The 17,568-nt window shown below is 53.1% G+C and overlaps 1 protein-coding gene across 8 annotated transcripts in view; it reads right to left on the bottom strand.

Moving 5' to 3' along the window:
• Positions 1-9,366: 9,366 nt before the first annotated feature.
• Positions 9,367-17,568, bottom strand: part of GAS7 (growth arrest specific 7) — a 192,471-nt gene continuing 184,269 nt past the window's right edge. For all 8 annotated transcript variants that reach the window (XM_057714434.1, XM_057714435.1, XM_057714436.1 and 5 more), the window contains 4 exons: positions 17,027-17,150; positions 13,306-13,385; positions 11,884-11,982; positions 9,367-11,232 (listed from right to left, as the gene is read on the bottom strand). In XM_057714434.1, the coding sequence (XP_057570417.1) occupies positions 11,119-11,232; positions 11,884-11,982; positions 13,306-13,385; positions 17,027-17,150 (417 nt within the window). In that variant the 3' untranslated portion in view covers positions 9,367-11,118. The remainder of the gene's footprint in view (positions 11,233-11,883; positions 11,983-13,305; positions 13,386-17,026; positions 17,151-17,568) is intronic.

Here is a 17,568-nt window from a genome sequence, read left to right as displayed (position 1 = left end):
TCCTGGCTGCCAGGCTGGGTGCCGCTGGAGACGGTCGCACCCTGAGATGCTGGTGGATTAGGAGGATTTGTGGCTGGTTCACCCCAGTACTTGGAGGGAGGAGGGGCCTGGAGCTTGAGCGGGGTGGCAAGCTCCCAGGAGCCCCCTGAGATTAAAATAAAGAGCTGACAGGAGGGGGTCAATCCATCTGGGCCTCCTGGGAGGACAGGACGGGAGATCAGAATCTTCAGAGCTGAAGCCTCGGGCCTTGAGGCCGTTCCCACTGGCCCTCATCCATTCCTGCCCCAACCCACCCTCCAGCTCTAGCTCTCTAAGAGCAGTGATCTTCCCTGCCTGTCTTCCACCCTAAGTGTGAGGGTCTCAGACACAGGGAGGGCCCTGTTAATGCAGGGGTTAGGAGCCAGGCTCTGCAACCAACCCGGGTTCAAATCCCAGCTTTGCAATTTACTAGCTGTGTGACCCCAGGCACGTTTCTTAACCTCTCTCTGCCTAGAGTTCTCTTCTAATCTTTCACCTCCTTCGCAGCTTTCCTTAAATGCCACCTTCTCAGCAAGGCATATTCTGGCCACATGATTCACAATAGCAGCCCCCACCCCAACCGTCAGCATGCCCCACACTGTTTATGGTGTTTGCCTGCGCTTCCTTGCATGCACACGTTCTGACTTCCTGTTTATTATTCTGCCTGCTGCCTGGGATGGCACCAGCGTGAAAACGCCGTGAAGGCGGGGATTCTGTCTGTTTTGTTCCCCGCTGCATCTCCGTTGCCAGAAGGGTGCCTGGCGGATTTGGGCCCTCAGTGACTATTTCTTGAGTGAACGGGCATAATAATAGCGTCTCTCTCTCTCTCTCTGTTATTGTGAGGCTGAAATGAGTTAATGTATGCAATGCATTTATTTATTTTTAATTTTTAAAATTTTATTTTTGGCTGCATTGAGTCTTCATTACTGCCCGTGGGCTTTCTCTAGCTGTGGAGAGTGGGGGCTACTCTTCGTTGCGTTGCTTGGGTTTCCCATTGTGGTGGCTTCTCTTGTTGCAGAGCATGGGCTCTAGGCACTAGGGCTTCAGTAGTTGCAGCACTCGGGCTCAGTAGTTGTGCACAGGCTTAGTTGCTCCACGGCACGTGGGATCTTCCTGGATCCGTGTCCCCTGCATTGGCGGGTGGATTCTTTTTTTTTTTTTTAAATTTTATTTATTTATTATTTTTTGGGGGTACACCAAGTTCAATCAATTGTTTTTATACACATATCCCCGTATTCCCTCCCTTCCTTGACTCCCCCCCCTCGAGTCCCCCCCACCCTCCCCACCCCAGTCCTCTAAGGCATCTTCCATCCTCGAGTTGGACTCCCTTTGTTATACAACAACTTCCCACTGGCCATCTATTTAACAGCTGGTAGTATATATATGTCTGTGCTACTCTCTCGCTTCGTCTCAGCTTCCCCTTCACCCCCCGCCCCCTCCCAAACCTCGAGTTCTCCAGTCCATTCTCTGTAACTGCTTCCTTGTTCTTGTCACTGAGTTCATCAGTACCATTTTTAGATTCCGTACATGTGAGTTAGCATACAATATTTGTCTTTCTCTTTCTGACTTACTTCACTCTGTATGACAGACTGTAGTTCTATCCACCTCATTACATATAGCTCCATCTCATCCCTTTTTATAGCTGAGTAATATTCCATTGTATATATATGCCACATCTTCTTTATCCATTCCTCTGTTGATGGGCATTTAGGTTGCTTCCATGTCCTGGCTATTGTAAATAGTGCTGGCGGGCGGATTCTTAACCACTTGTCACCAGGGAAGTCCCTGAAATGCATTTAGAATAGAGCCTGGCACAGAGTAAGACCTGAACACACATTAGTTTTTGTCATTTTCTTCCATGACAGGGATCAAAAACTAAACTGCAAGTGGAGTGTGTGAGAGAAGCCAGGGGGTCAGGAGGCAAGAGGGAGTGGTGAGGCCTGTGTCATACGGGGCGGGGGCTGCCAATGTTCGACTCCATTCAGTGTGGTCAGATGGGATTAGGACCCGGTGTTACTAGATTTTTTTGGTGATCCAAGAGAAATCCAGAAGTCAGATTTCCAGAGGCAATTTCCAAACTCTGTGAGTGATTTCAAAGTTTTCAAAAACACGGTGTGGTATAAATACAGCTTATCTGTGGCTCAGTCTCAGCCGCAGGGTGTCAGTTGGCAACCGAGCCTGGCGCCAGGAGCTGCCAGACAGGAGCACTTGCTTGTTGAGTGAGTGAGTGGACAAGTAGGGGGCAGGGAGCTCCGCCGGCGTAGGCTTCCACCCCCGCGGTCAGCTCAGTCACCAGCGCAGCCACAGGGACAGGCCCTCGTGCGTAGGTGTGTATCTGAAATCTCATCACCCAAAGGAGAGGTCGGTGGTGCCCTGGCTTGGCTGAATATGACGCCTAGAACTCCAGAATCGCCATCTTGGATGGGAGAGGTGTCTCCTCCTTGTCCAGGCGTGGTAACTGCAAAGAATAAAGCCCCCAGTGTCTGGGTGGGTGAGTTGGGGTTTGCATCCTGTTTCATAACAGGCTAATGGCAGAGGAAAGCAAACCCCCGCTGCTGGGAGAAAGTCACCTGCCAGCCTCCCCTGACGTTGCTCAGGAAGGACCAAGAAGTTCAGGAACAGACGTGCTGACCGTCCCTCCCACCCCCCGCCCCCCCCCCCCCCCCACTGTGGGTCCAGAGTATGTCTCAGGAGGCCTTAATGTTAGGGGTGGCGGGGCTGTGTGTGTACTTATTATTTTTTGCCATCAGTTTGTGAGAGCATATTATTTCTTGAAAGGAGCCCTTTCTCTTTTTCTAGCCTTTCCCTATCTTGCAGCAGGGCATTTGTTCTCAAGAGCAGTTAGAAATAGGACAGTCACGGACCTCAAAAACCAGCCAACAAACAAACCCAGGCCATGAAAGTAAGGCCAGAGGCCTCCACCCTGGCCGCTGAACCTGGTGCGGGAGGCGATTAGAAGTGCCTCCTGGGTGTCCACACCGAGCCTGCAGGTGAGGAGAGGCCGATGTCACAGGAAGAAACCAAGCTCCTGTGTCCCACGGTTGCTTAATGCAAAGGCAGGAGGAAGGCCCAGGTCAGCCAGGATCCCCACTTAGGGCTCTTCTCGTGACGTTACAGCCGCCTCCTTTCTCAAGGAGGCTGGAGCAGCGGGGGCAAGGACTGCATTTCCGAAGGTGAAGAGCCATGACCACAGGAGAGGCCATGGGCGAGGAGACTGGGTCCCGGGGTAACACAGAAGGCAGCCAGAGCCCCCCAGTCCCTCTGCCCTTCCCAAGGGCAAGGAGGAAGGAGCAGGTACTGTCCACATTCTCCAGGTTGCTGTGCCCAGGAGGGGCCCAACCGTGGGAGGGGACCACAGGCAGCTGTGTTGATGCTGCCGAGAGAGGGGTCATGACCTGGAGGTTTGTTTGAAAACCTGCATAAACATCTTCTATCAGAGGGAGAGTTTATGCTCCTTAGCCAAACAAGTTGTTGGGGATGATGTATTGTGAATGGATTTGTTAAGTATGAGCTGGGGCCATAAACGCTCCCCAAACCCCAAAGACCACTGGGGAGAAGGTCTCGTCTCCAGCCAGTGAATCTGTTTGTGTCTCCCCATCCTGGCCTGGCCTTGACTGGAAGACGCAGGTTCTTCCCAGACGCTGGCCCTGTCCCACCCCAGGCTGGGAGCCCCCCAGCCCCCGCCTTGTGCCTCTACCTTCCCCAGCTGTGAGCTGAAGGACAGGAGGACACCTCAACCCCAGCCTGGAAGCTGAAGGCAAAGGGGGTCTGGAGAGAGTGTGTGGGAGGCAGAGAACGGGAAGGAAGGCCCCTCCCACGGCCATCCCCATTGCGGTTAATAGCAATCCATCCTTTTGGTTGCTTGGACTGAAATCCTTGGCATCATCTCCAGCGCTTCTCTTTAGGTCACACCCCACTCCAATCTGCCTCAAAATCGTGTTGGCTCCACTTTCAAAGCATGTCTAGAACCTGACCATCCTCCCCACTTCCATGTGGCCACCCCCTGCAGGCACCGTCCCCTCTGCCCGCATTCCGGCTGCCCTGGTCCCCTAGTCCTACAGCAAGCCCCACAGCAAGGAAATCAGGCTGTGCACTTGCCAGCTTGGATCCCCGAGAGCAAAAGTCATAGGCCTTCCAAGGCCTGCAAAGCTCTGCAGAAGCTTCCCCTCCCCAACCCCCACCCCCAACTGCCCCAGCCACACTGGCCTCAAACACGTAGGTGCCTCGGGCCTTTAACGGGGCCACCACCTGTGCCTGGAACATCCTTCACCCAGCTACCTGCCGGGCTCCCTCCCAGGTCTCCTCGACTTTGGTCAAATGCCACCTCCTCAGTGAGGCCACCCCAATCACCCCATTTCACGTTGCAACTTACCCTCCCCCCGAAACTCCCCCTCCCCTCCCTCTGGCCTTTCTCCATCTTCTGCACACACGCTATATCATTTCATCAGTCTGTCTCTTTCGCCTAGAAAGTAACTTCCACGAAGTCAGGGTTCTTGATCTGTTTCCATCACTGACGTGTTCCCAGGACGGACAGCAGTGTCGCGTACAGTGGTGTTCAATAATTATCGCGTGGATGGATGGATGAGAAAAGAAGTAACAGCCAGGAGCCCCTTCTGTCCACAGGGACAGACGTCTCCAGGGCAGGGGACTGGGGCCAAGGGTGTGGGTCTGGCAGCTTGATACCCCTCTGGGGGGGGGGGGTCAATGCCCAGGTGCTGTTTGTCCCTCTTCTAAGTCATCAGGGGTAAAATTATCACCAAGCCTGGGAGTCTGGGAGGAACACTGAGCCCATGTGTACACAGGAGAGCATGGCAGCCCTCCAGGAAGGAGAGCCGCCCAATGGGACGACTCCGTGTCTCTGGACAGTTTATTTTACATGGGATGAATCTAAGCATCTCAAGTGTACACACAGAGCCAAAGGAAAAAAAAAATGAGAGCGTTTAACTTCCTGAAAATGCTTTATAATAATGCAGAACAATTATATATAGCAAACGTCTTCAAAATTTAAACCCTTTAACATTTAATTTTTCAGCATTAATACACACAAATGCTATTACCGGGGTGGGGTGGGGACGGGACGGGAAGGGCGAATTGCAGCCTCCGTGGGGATCAGAGCTTCAACAGTGTTACTTATAAATTATAGTACATCAGTTTTATTTACTGATCTAGGCAGCCAGGGGATGGAAGGATATACAATGTGGAGTAAACACATTCATACCGGGATGAGGAATGCTGGAGGAGACACAGCTTTTTAACATGAAAAATGTATAAAGTATTTAGCAAAAGTTACAGAAAACAGAGCAAACAAGCTAGTTTATTTTGTTAGAAAATTCCGCTTTCATGGGGTTTGCTGATGTGCTCGTGTCTGTGAAAGGGCTGCCCCTGCCTTCGTCTCCTTCCTAAGGGAAGGGCAGAGATGCAAACTTGAGGCCCCTGTCACCAAGGATGGCTGGTGTCCCTTTGAATGACCGTCCCTGGGTCCACATGGCTGCCTGGAGGCCACGTCCCTAGAGCAGGTCTGCTGCTATGTGAGGTGTCGGATGGGAAGCACCTCTGCTCGACACACGTCCCGGGAGGGGGTGTGACTTAACTTCAGGTTATCGGACAAATGGGACCGCAGAGCGGGGCGTCTGGTGCTCTTGTCCTGGTAGCATGTGCTTTCTTTTCCTGTCCCCATGTCATACTATCCCCATGAGAGCACCCATGTGCCTGACCCCCTGCATTCCACCACTGCAATCCCATTAGGAATCTCCTCCAAACACAAAGGGTCAATTCCCCTAAACAGCACAGAGATCCAGAGGTCATCACAACCCCTCTCCCCGAGAGGCACCCCCAACAGTCTCCTGACAGCCGCACCCCAGCATCTCCAGGGTTAGGGAAAATGGAACATTGGTTTTTGTCTCCTTAGTCTCACCCAAACCAGGAAAGAGGAGTTGAGTCCCTCACCTTCAGGAAAGGCCCCAAAGAAATAAGACTCCCTTGGGCGGCGGGGGGTGGGGGGTGGGTAGGATGGGGAAGATATTGAGTACCGCACCCCATCCCTGGCCAAATTCAACCCAGAAGCATCCTGGCAGCTGGGGACCCTGTGCCTTGGGCTACGTGACCTGCACCTTCACCTGGCCTGGAACCAAGAATGTCTTCCAGGTGTTGGGAGAAGTACCTGGTTGCCGTCCAGGGCTCACCTTTCACTGAGCAGGGCATGATCAAGACGTGCGTGCTTTGAGGAGTCGTTACCTTGGGGGGTCACGCCCACAGCTGACCAGCGTCAGCCGGGTGTGGTCCTTTCTCTGCCACCGTCCAGCACGGCGGAGGCACAGGCCAGGTACGCAAGGCTCCGGCAGCGACAAGAACCTGAAGGGAGGGGCTGTGTCGTCATGCCTGTTTCTGCTCCTTGGAAGTGACTTTCAGATCATGATATCAAAAATCGGTGGATGAAAGGTAACGACTCCTGCTTTGTTGAGTGGCCCGAGGAGGAACTACCTCATTCTCAGCAGCTCATGAAACTCAATTTTTTGTGTCTAAACAGAGAAGCGCCTGGGTATCACTTTCATGAGGATGTTAGGTGACACCACACACAGCCGTGTCCAGGGGCCCCAGATCAGGCATGACATGGGCACGGGGTACAAAACTGGAAGCGAGAAGGGAAGAGACAGCACGCAGTAGCTGGAGGAGGCCTGGGAGACAGTCTAGAAAGAACACCTTCAGTTTGCCGATGAAGGAATAGAGACCAGGAAAGGGTGATTAGCCCAGGGCCGGCTCCCTGCTGTCTCATCCATGCTCCCCCCACCCACCTTCCACACCCCTTAACCCCACACACCCTCACCAAACAGCAGGGACTGGGTGAGCTGAAGGGAGGGTCCCAGGAACAAGTGGATCTGCCGGCTGAGATGCCAGCAGAGACCCTGCCTGCCCCCTCCCCCCAACCCCGGGCAGCTATCTGCATTGTCAAAAACCTAAAATGATCCAAAAACTCAAGTGTGAGGCCCAAGAATCACCTGTGGGCACAGCTGGCTGGAAGCAGCCATGCACACGAGCTCAAGACCCTGGGCCAGGAAACTTGGGGGCAGACGACTCATTCTAAAAGCAAGGAAGCAGCAGGGTGCACCCGTGCAACAGACCGCTACTCGGCGATACGGGGGAACACGTTACCCACATCCAACAGCAACGTGACCCAGAGGCATCATGCCGAGTGAAGGAGGCAAGACTCAAAGGCTTCTACGAGATTCTAGAAAAGGCAAATCTGCAGTCAGAAACTCCATCTGTGGCTGCCAGGCGCTGGGAATGGAAGGAGTGGATGGACGTCAAAGGAGCCTGAGGGGATGTTTCTGGAGTGATGGAAATATTCTATTGACTTCGGTGGTGGGAATTTTGACTGTAAGGTTGTCAAAATTCATTGAACCGTATACTTCAAAGGGTGAATTTTACTGTATGTCGATGAACCCCCAATACCGAATGTCAAATATCCCAATAAACTAGGAAAAAGAAAAGGCCAGTGGGACTCGTAGGGGTGGGAGGGTTTACGGAAGTAAGACGGTAAGCTGCCTAAGGACGAGTGCTGCTGTTCTGCGCCCCACTTAACATCTGTCCAGGGCTCTCCCTACCTACATAACCACAGCAGGTCTGCAGAATCCTGTTTAAACGCTCCTTGTCAAGGCCACTCACGGCTGGAAGTAAAATCACTTAAACAAGCTGAGGTCTTTGACGTCCTCTGAATTTTATGGCTTACATTTCCAAGAAGGGACTTTGGCTCCGCCAAGATTTCTCTGCACCCACCCCCTCACCTCGTAATTGATTGGTTTTCGCAAAGGGAACAGAAACAAACCCCTGGCTCTGGAGCGCGTGCACGGTTTCTACTTGCTTCAGTCATTAATCAGCCCCAGGGAGGGCAGAAGTGTCTCCTACGCGGAAACCCAACCCATCCTCGCCTCCCCCCCCCAGTCAAAAGGTGCTGGTAGAGTAAAAGGAGGTCCAAGGTGGTCCCCTGGGCAGAACGGCAGGGCAGCCGTCCCGGGGGTTCAGCTGGCCAGTGCTCTGCGATACTGATCAAAAGCAATAGGGAACACGGAGAGTGACAAGTAGCTTTTCCTGGAGGTTGTCGTGGCAGCTCGCTCTTGTCTTATTTTACTTTTTATTTTTTAAAATCAGGCTTTCACAGGCAAAACGAACTGCATCCATGTCTCCCAGGTAGAGGCAGGTAGAAGGGGCTCACCCGTCCTCAGAAATAGGACAGCGGACGTGCTCAGGAATGACCTGGAGTCCCTCGCCCTGAATAAAACCAGGCAGATCCTGTAATCTAAACACCAAAAACCAAACCAAAACAACCACGCCGCAGCGCACTTGTAGATGTTCCGGACTTCATCCTAACCTTGATGTCACCCACAGGCGGAGCCCTGTGAACAGAGGGACTCCAGCCCCGCCGTTCATTTCACGACTCTCACCGGTCACCCTTGGGCTCCATTCTTCCTCTTTGTAAAGTGAGGAGAATTACTTAAACAAATCTCTGAAATTCGAGGTGGATAATGAGCCGTGGGGGGTCTGGCGACTGGGTGATTACACTCTTGCGGCTGCCCGCTTTTCTGTCTTCAGGTGAACGCCACATGGCAGTTGGTATTATTACAGGCTCCTGGTGGGTTCAGTGTGGAAGGGGTGCAAGGTTCTTATTCCCCAGAAAGGTCTGAAAACAACCCCTGTCCACATGGAGGATAGAGGGGGTGGGGGCGGAGTGCCCGTCTGGCATGCAGCTACGTTTCTAGTGTCCGCACAAGGCCTGGCTTGCCCCAAGTGTCTGCTGATTAAATGAAGGAATGAGTGAAACGAATGAATGAGAGACGAGCTATCAGCACAACAGACAGTATCCCTGCAAACCTAAGTTCTGCAGAGAGTACCTGCATGCGAATGCCAAGGTTACCGACCTGCAAGACCCCTGGAGAAAAGACAAGTCTACACAGCATAAGAGATCGCGGGCTTCCCTGATGACAAACAGGGCCATAGCCTGTCCCTAGATCCTAGCACATTGCCCAGGCTTAGCTAAATGCTTGATGAATGAATCAAGGAGGGAAGAAAAAAAGGAAAAGAAGTATGTGGAGGGGCTGAGACCGAGGGAAAAGGATGAGGGGGAAAGAATGACTTCGGAAAAGAGACTGGCCCACAGGGGGCCAACTCCGGCTACCCTGGAAGAGGCAAGAGAGCCCCAGGGAAGGAGAGAAGACTCTGGAATCCTCAGATGGGGATGAGAGAACAAAATCAATGAGCCGTATCACACGCAGAGTATCTGTGTTAATAACGAGGCTATTGGCTTTGAATGTCAGAAAATCATCCACAAACTAGTTTACTAAGCCACAAAGCAATTACTGCTAGCACCCATTTTTAATAAAGAAACCAAAGAAATGATAACCCCAAACTGGCAGCTGGTGTCATAGCCCAACCCCAGACCAGAAGGAGTGCTGCTCCAATGCAGATGCAGATCCGTCCTGATGGCCTTCATGCGGGTGAAGGCCTTCCCGTTGACCTTTCTGGTTGGGATGTTTCAATAAGAAGAGAAAAGTGGCGAAGCTTGGTTTTAGGCTTTAGGCTATTTGGCATCTTTCTATTAGGACCATGAGCGCCACACTGGCTCAAAGACAGAGGTGCCAAAAGATTCGAGAACCACAAGTCATCAGTTACCAGCATGAACGACGGCGAGAAGGACCAGTGAGTTGTCCTCTTAGGCGTCTGCCCTTATGAGAGACCTATGAGTCCTGTGAATCCAAAGTAATCAATGGGAAAGGTTAACAAGAAAGATGGGTTCTCAGGGTGTGGGTTCCAGGCTAGAATGCACCCCTTGCGAGCTGTCTGACCTCCTCCAGCCCTTTTCTTCTTCTGGTCCCCTCGAGCTGATTCTCAAGATTTAACGTGTAAGGGAGAAAGTGATGAGTGAGGACCTGATGGCAGTGCTGAAAGCTTCCAAGGTCACGCTCAGACCAGGCTCTCCCAGGAACGGGGAGATGGGGAAAGGGCAAGGGGGTACCAGCACCAAGCCCGGGCTCCGTGCGGGGCTCTGGAATGTGCAGGAGGAGCTGAGAGGCCAAGGTGCCGGACTGCCTGGGTGGTGAAACGTCTCTGCGGCCACGGGAGTCTGCGATGCCTGCACAGTGCCCACCAGTGAGAGCCGTACATGGGACAGTGGTCCCAACCCCACCGTGCACAGGCAGGCGGAGCCATCTGGGGGGAGACAGAGACTTGCTCCAACCCACCTCCCACGTGGGACTGACCCAGCCCCCGGGACTGGCGAGGGTGGAGGAGGGCGCTTCCCTGAGGAAGCGGCTGTGGGTTGGGTGGACTGGGATGCCCGGAGAGAGCACGTGACACTGATGCCTGATCTAAGAGGAAACACGATTTGATGTTTCAACTTGGGGCAAATTTGCTGAATGAGGTAGTTCCATCCTGACCTCTCCAGGCAGGGTCAGTCTGGGAAAACAGACCCAAGACTTCCCTAGACTCCCAATGAAGAAGACTAGCAGAGAAGAGCCAGAATCTGGGCTCCCAGAATATGCAACGGGAAAAAATAAAGAGGGAGGACTGCTGCAAAGGATTCTGGGTGCGGGCTGTTGCGCTGAACGGTGCCTTCTGTCCGCAATTCTGATCCTGACCCTTGGCCTGGAGACGGAGACCTCCCTCCCCCGCCCCTCCAAAGCCCTGGAGACAAGGGGGCCAGCTGCAGGAAGGGCCTCGGGGCTTCCAGGGACGCACGCTGGTGTGACACAGCTGGCTCTGGGTGGGGAGGGGACCCCTCTGGTGCGCAGCAGGGACCACAGAGTTCCAGCCTCGGTCCGCTGTTGGAGTGGCAAGCACGGCACGGGCCTCGGGGGGCTTCAGGCTCGGAGACAAGGGCGGGGCTGTGGATCTACCTTCTCGGCCTGGGAACACGGGGGAGCTCCCCGTGGGGCGGGCCACCCGGGCTGCCCTTCTGGCATCACTGTCCCGCCTCCTCAGTGGACCAGGAGACCGGGTGGGAGGGCAGCCCCGCTGGGCAGCAGGCCCCCCCCCCCCCGCAGCAGGAGTGCCACCTCCTCTCCGCGGGACCCCCCAGCCCCTCCTCGGCAGGACCCCCAGGCCGGGCGTCTAGATCTCCATGTCCACGGGGCGGATGTTGCCTGTCTTGTGCTCTCTCACCCACAGCTCCCTGTCTTTGGCTGGGTCCACTTTTCGAAGCAGTTGGTCCACAGGCTCCACTGTCTGCAAGGGGTGGAGAAGAGAGGACACGGTCAGAGGCGGCAGCTGAGCCGGGGACGTATCCTCTGAGCTGTGCTGCTCACACCCTCGCGCCTGTCAGAGCAGCCTCTCTAGAGGGTTGTGGGGCCCTGAGGAGGCCCACGCGAGGGACGGACGTGGGGGAGGGCGGGCGGGAACGGTGGGGCTCGGAGCTCTGGCCTCTACTCTGCTTTCCCTGGCTCACGTGACCCAGCAGACCTCGGGGCGGATGAAAGGGCAGGTGGCCCAAGGGCTCTGGGTCTGTGACCTGTGCCTCCTGCCATCTGTCCCCACATGCACCACCTGAGAACAGGTCAAACGCAACTTCGGCTTGAGAGGTTTCGAATAGTTCTAGCATTGTAAGAAATTCGCCAGGGGAGGCAAGGACATCGCCGGCTATTTTAACTATCATAACGCATCTATGTGATGCACGCGGGATGGACTCACGTGGACATCTGTGGTAACTGACATGTCCATCCCAAGAGGTCACCTGCAGGCCCCAGCCCCTGCCCACCTTCAGGACAGATTCATCTGTAGCAGCTACTTAATCTGCCACCACGGCACAGGGCCACGGCTCTCCCCAGCCCCGTGTCCCCCAGGGGCCCAGCTGGCCTCGGCCCGGGGCGGGGAACTCACGCTTTGGTTGAACATGTCGGTTTCGTGCCGCAGCTGCGTGTACTGGCACAGATGCTGCCGGATCATCTCCACCCTCTCCACCTCCAGCCGCTCCAGCTCCTGCAGAGAAGGAAACCAGCAGGGACCTCGGGGGGTGTCCCTTCAACCTGGGGACCTTCCCCCCACGCAGGTCCCACACCACCCTATACACAAAACACAGATGCCGCCTACGTATACCCCACCCCGCCTGACCTTCTGGGGTCTGATGAACCCGCCCCGTATCGGGGGCTGAAGGCGTAGCTGATGGTGCAGCAGCTACGGTTCCCTGAATCTTGTTCCGCCAGGCCCGGTGAGTGCCAAGAGCTTTCGGTGCATTGCTCAATTTGTCCTCATCATAATTTTAAGAGAGAGGTTCTGATCTTACCCACATTTTCCAAACAAGGGAATGGACACCTAGAGAGGGAACACTGCTGGCCCAAAGTGACGGGGAATTATGGGAGGAGCGGGACTGGCACCAGGGTCTGCAGTGCTCTTCAACGTGCCTCTGCGCCGGTGCGGCCCCAGCCCCGATGGGGTGGACAAATGGGACCCGTGCAGGAGCTTCTCCAGTTCCTGGGGCTTTGTCCCTGGGCCTCTGCCGGGCGGCCTCGTCTCCTCTGTCCACCCCGAGGGCTGAGGGACGGGTCAGAGACAGGCCAGGGGAGGCAGGAGGGCCAGGAGCTGGGTGGCCCCTGTCAAAGGGAAAAGCGGAAAGGGCCTGCCCTTTGGTTCCTAGGTGGCTCTGCATCTTTGGAATTTAGGGTATCCAGCTGCTATGCTGGGCACAACGAGGTCACCGCCCAGGTGATTAACCGGGGTGGGGTGGGGGGTGGGTAAAGCAGGGAGCTTAATTAGGAGATTAACCAGGAGGAAAATGAGGTCGCTGTCCCTGGGGGAGGCCTCTAATCTGCTCTGGTGAGCTGGCGCCTCGGGAAGGCAGAGAGTCAGTCCCATGCTCGATGGACAGATGGACGGGGGTGCTTGGGGGAGCCGGACGGTGTGAGAAGCACCTGGCATTACGCTTTCTCTCCCATCTGGCTCAGTGGCCCAAGTGCCAGCCCCGCTTCACCATCCACCCAGCGGGCACTGAATTCACAGAAATACTCAGCTTGGCTATTCTTCCTAAAGGGACCACTGTCTGCTCAGTTGACCTTGACCCTTCAGGAGGATGTAGCAAGAGCCCATCGCTGCCTGTGTTCACTCAGCTAGGAAGTGCCAGGGCAAGCACCCGAGTCCACGTAGGCTGGCCCGGAGTTGAGGTCTCGGTGCCAACACTAGAGCAGATCTGATGACCATCTCCATGGTTACCTCCACCCCGCGGCCCGCCTGTCCTCCAGCATCCACCCAGGGCTTCCTGAGCGTCTGCCCCTGCACCGCCATGCTCATGCATCTCTGATCACTCACCAGTGTGGTGGTCACCATCTCTTCAAACCACTTGGACTGGGCCTGGTTGTAGAGGTCCACACAGCGCATGAGGTCATCTCCTGGAAAGGGCCAAGGCCACCGTCACACTCTGTCCTGTCCTTACCATGGCGGCCCTCTCCCACCTGCACCCCACAGCCAGGGTGATGGAGGCCACCGAAAAGTTAGGGGGTGGGGAGGAGGTGCACAGTGAAGGAAGGGTGCAACCCAGCCTTACAAGAGACCGGCTTCAGAGCGTCCATCTGAGCTTGACTCCAGACACTGAAAACTCAGGAAGGGGGTTCCTCAGTAAGAGTGTATGTATGATGGGGTTGGGGGGTACTCCTAGGACCCCCCCACTCTATCATGAGCTTCCTCCTCTAAAGAGAATGCTTCCTCCTCTAAAGATGGTAGTTTCACATTGGAGAGTCCTGCTTGGTTGAAACGTGTCTCAAGCAACTTGGTACTTGCAAATCCTGTGCGTGTGTGTGCGTGTGTACACGCAGCAGAATGTCATTCTGAAACACAGAATAATGTGTCTGATGGTCTATGGTTCATTCATGTGCAGTAGTGGTATAAAAACAGGCACCAGAGCTTAACACGCCCATTCCAGGGTAGTGTTTACCTCGGAAAACAGAGAGAGGGTGGGTGGGAAGGGACGAGCTCTTTCTATAGAATTTTATCTCGTAAGAGAGCGACCTGAAACCAACTACGCAATCTTGATGGCCGGTGTGTTATTTTCTGTAATCATACGTGTGTTTGAAACGTTTTATAATTAGAAAGAAAACAAACTGCAAGTAACTGCAAAGTGTACTAAGGTTCCAGCACCCCAGACCCTTGCTACACAGGACATCATTCCTGGACCAGCAGCATCAGGAAGCCCCGGGAGTTTGCTCGAAATGCGATCTCAGGATGTCTCCGAGACCTAGTGAATCAGAAACTATTCTCACAAGATCCTCAGGTGATCCAAGCGCACATCACAGCTGGAGAAGCACAGCGTGGTCTGCGTGTAGCCTCCTGACCATCACAGGGTTCCAGCGCGAGGAAGACATAGTGGTCTCTGCTCATGATGGGAAAACTCATGAGTGAACCCAGAGATAACGAACTCTTCAAAGGGGTCCCCATAACGGCACCACCTTGCTCACGTGTATTCAGATATGAAAGTGAAAGAAAATGGGGAAGGGTTACGCCCACATGACCCAGGGGCTGGCTTAGGGTTCACTTCCCAGGGACCCACACACCATTAGCTGGGAGCTAAGCCTTGAGTAACAGAACCTGAATCAATGGCTCTGTTCATTTTGCCCTTGGTTCAAAGCCAAGACTGGGCCCTTGATCCCAAGAAAGACTGAACCGGAGGGAAGAAAGTGGCTATTTCACTGCAGACGCATTCCCACCAAGAGCCTGTGCCTGACCGTGGGTGGGATAACCCTATAAATACAATATGAAATGCCCAAAGCCTTATTTGTTGATCCTGATTTTGAGAACACACCCCAGGAACTTCTGCAATGTCAGGAAATAGTGTAGGTGAAGGCGGGTGTGTTGTCTCTTCTCTAGGCATCCCAAGGGTTTGAAATCAGACCCCCTGAATGGTACAGGTTAAGGACATGGATTCTGGAACCATGGGCTGTCTTACAGCTCTACTCTTTACCAGCCATGCAATCTTGGACAAGTTGATTCACTCTGCCTGTGCCTTAGTTTCCTCATCTGTAAAATGGGTATAATAATGGTACCTTCATAGAGCCATGGTGAAGATTAAATAAGCCAAAAAAAAAAAAAAAAAAAGATATACAAGGAACAAAAGCAAAAAATAAACAACTTATGGAAAATATCTGCAATTCAAATGACAAAAAGTTAACTTTCCTAACATAAATAATCCTTATCAATCCATCAGTCAATAAGAACAAGGCCAGCCTTTTGACAAAAATAGGGAAAGGATGTGAGTGAATCATAAAAAAAAAAAGCCACAGATGATTTATGTGCTCAACTCCACTGAAAAAGCAGTGTAAATTAAATTAGAAACAAAATACTATTTTTCACCAGATAGTTTCGATGTCAAAGTCTGATTGCACACGATGCTAACAAGAGTTTAGGGAACAGGCATTTGTAGAGCTACTGGCAGGCGAGCCTCTCTGGAGAGCAACTTGGAAACACGCAGCAAAATGATTACCAGCCTCTGACCAAGCACCCCCCACCCCCCATCTCTACCCTGTCTATATGCAGATTCTGTTCCCTCCACCCCCTAACTCCTGAGATGCATTTATAGTAACAGCCTCGCTGGCACTGGCAAACACTCTGAAACGATCTGAAAGGCCTACAAAAATCAGTTAGGGGAACGATGAAATAAACCTGGATACAAGCATACACTTGTACGCTATTCAACTATTTAAAAAGTCTGATGTACATGAATGGATGGGTACATACACTCACAGGTGATGGAATCTCTAAGATGGAATCTATCTCCAAGATACAACAATTAAAATATAAGTTCACAACAGAGTGTAACATGATCTTATGTATATAATTTTTTTTTTGGCCGCACTGTGCAACATGTGGGATCTTAGTTTCCCAAGCAGGGATGGAACCCACGCCCCCCTGCATTGGAAGCACGGAGTCTTAACCACTGGACCACCAGGGAAGTCCCTATAAGTTTAAATATTAAAAAACATTTTAAAAAATGAAAACACTAGGACGTGTGGATGGTGATTATATCTGGGGAATAAGATTTTATATTCTTACGTGTTAATTAAAATTTTTGGTCAAACAGCAATATTGTTTCTGTAGTATTTTATTTTTAATAGTTTAATCAGTTAAACTAATTTAAATGTGCCTCTTCCCTCCCTGGGTTCCCTTTCCTACTCCCAACAAGTGTATTGTGCCTTCTGTTTCTGCATCCAATACTTGACCACTGTGCATTAGAGATCTTTATATAAAATGCTGTATTTACATTATGTTATTTTGTTATGACTTTTTTATACCACCTTATTTCAAAACGTCCCTCAGGTGGCTGTTTCATCCTGTAATGAACTCATTACACCAGGTTCACCAGAAGTTGGGGTGAAAGGGATTTAGAGACCATCTAATCCAAACGCTAATCCCACAGCACACATTTTAATCCCAGAAAGCAAAACGCATTGTCCTTATACACTGTGAAACTGTTTTTTTTTTTTTTTAGAAATATTTAACAATTTTTAAAAAAACGGTTTCTCACTGGTTTTTCTCCCCCTGCCTCGTGCATTAGCTAATTTTTACCTCTAGGTGGAAGCAGAAGCTGACGCATTGGGGAATCTATGGGAGAGAATCTGAAATACGAGTATTTCTTTAAACAAAATGTCGGCCTCTGTTCTGCGGCCGAAGCCCATCACCAGAGGTGACTCTTTGGAGTGTCACTCTCTGGGGAGGTGGGACAGCTTGGGTGGGTGGGGTCTGTACTTCTCCTAGGAGTGCCACGAAGTGATAGGACCCCTGAGTTCCAGGTGCCTGGAGGAGTCTGTCCACCTCCGGGCCAGAGATCCAGGGCTTGGACCAGAAGGTGCCCTCTCTGGGGAGGGTGTGGGGAGCCTGCCCCCCGCCACAGCCTGGTCTGCTCCCCGCTCCACAGCCCCACCCCCCAGCCTCATCCTGTGGGATGCACGTTCACGGGCACGCCCCTCCCAGCCCCTCCTGTCTGTGCTTCCGTGACCAGGTGAGGACGGACAGGGGCAGCGGGCGATGGTGCCTCACTCACCCGCCTGCGTGGACTTTCTCCGCGCCTTCTTGATGTCCTCCTCTGTCTTGTTGCTCAGCTTGATCTCCAGCTGCTGGGTCTTCATCTCCAGGTCTCTCTGCCGTTCTGTGAGGGCTTTCCGGGCCTGGGGTCCAAGCACGTAGAGGTGCTCATGGGCTCAGAGTCAGGGAGGACCCATGGGGCACAGGGCCTGGCCTCCCCCTTTTCCGCGTGTCCTTTCTTTTCCCTGCTTTTGGTGGATGAGTCCACAGTGACAGGCTAAGCAGCTAGACCAGCATCACCCAGCCAGTTGGAGACCACACGGAGGCTGCAAAGCATCCTCTCATCCCCATCTCTTGGCCTAGAGCAAACCTCTCAGAGCAGGTTTTCACTGGAGCATGTACACGTTCTGGGGACCCAGGCAGTCCTGAAATCACAGCTTCTCTGGGGTGGCAGGGACCACAAAGGTCACTGACATCACCTCCCAGCAGAGCCTAGCAGCTGGCAGCACCAGCCTCCCCCTTCTGGGGCAGGATGGGCCCTTTGCTGGCAGCAGCTGGCAG

This window comes from Hippopotamus amphibius, chromosome 17, assembly GCF_030028045.1.
Source record: "Hippopotamus amphibius kiboko isolate mHipAmp2 chromosome 17, mHipAmp2.hap2, whole genome shotgun sequence".
NCBI classification, from domain to species: domain Eukaryota; kingdom Metazoa; phylum Chordata; class Mammalia; order Artiodactyla; family Hippopotamidae; genus Hippopotamus; species Hippopotamus amphibius.
This window is presented reverse-complemented; position numbering and strand designations above follow the sequence as displayed.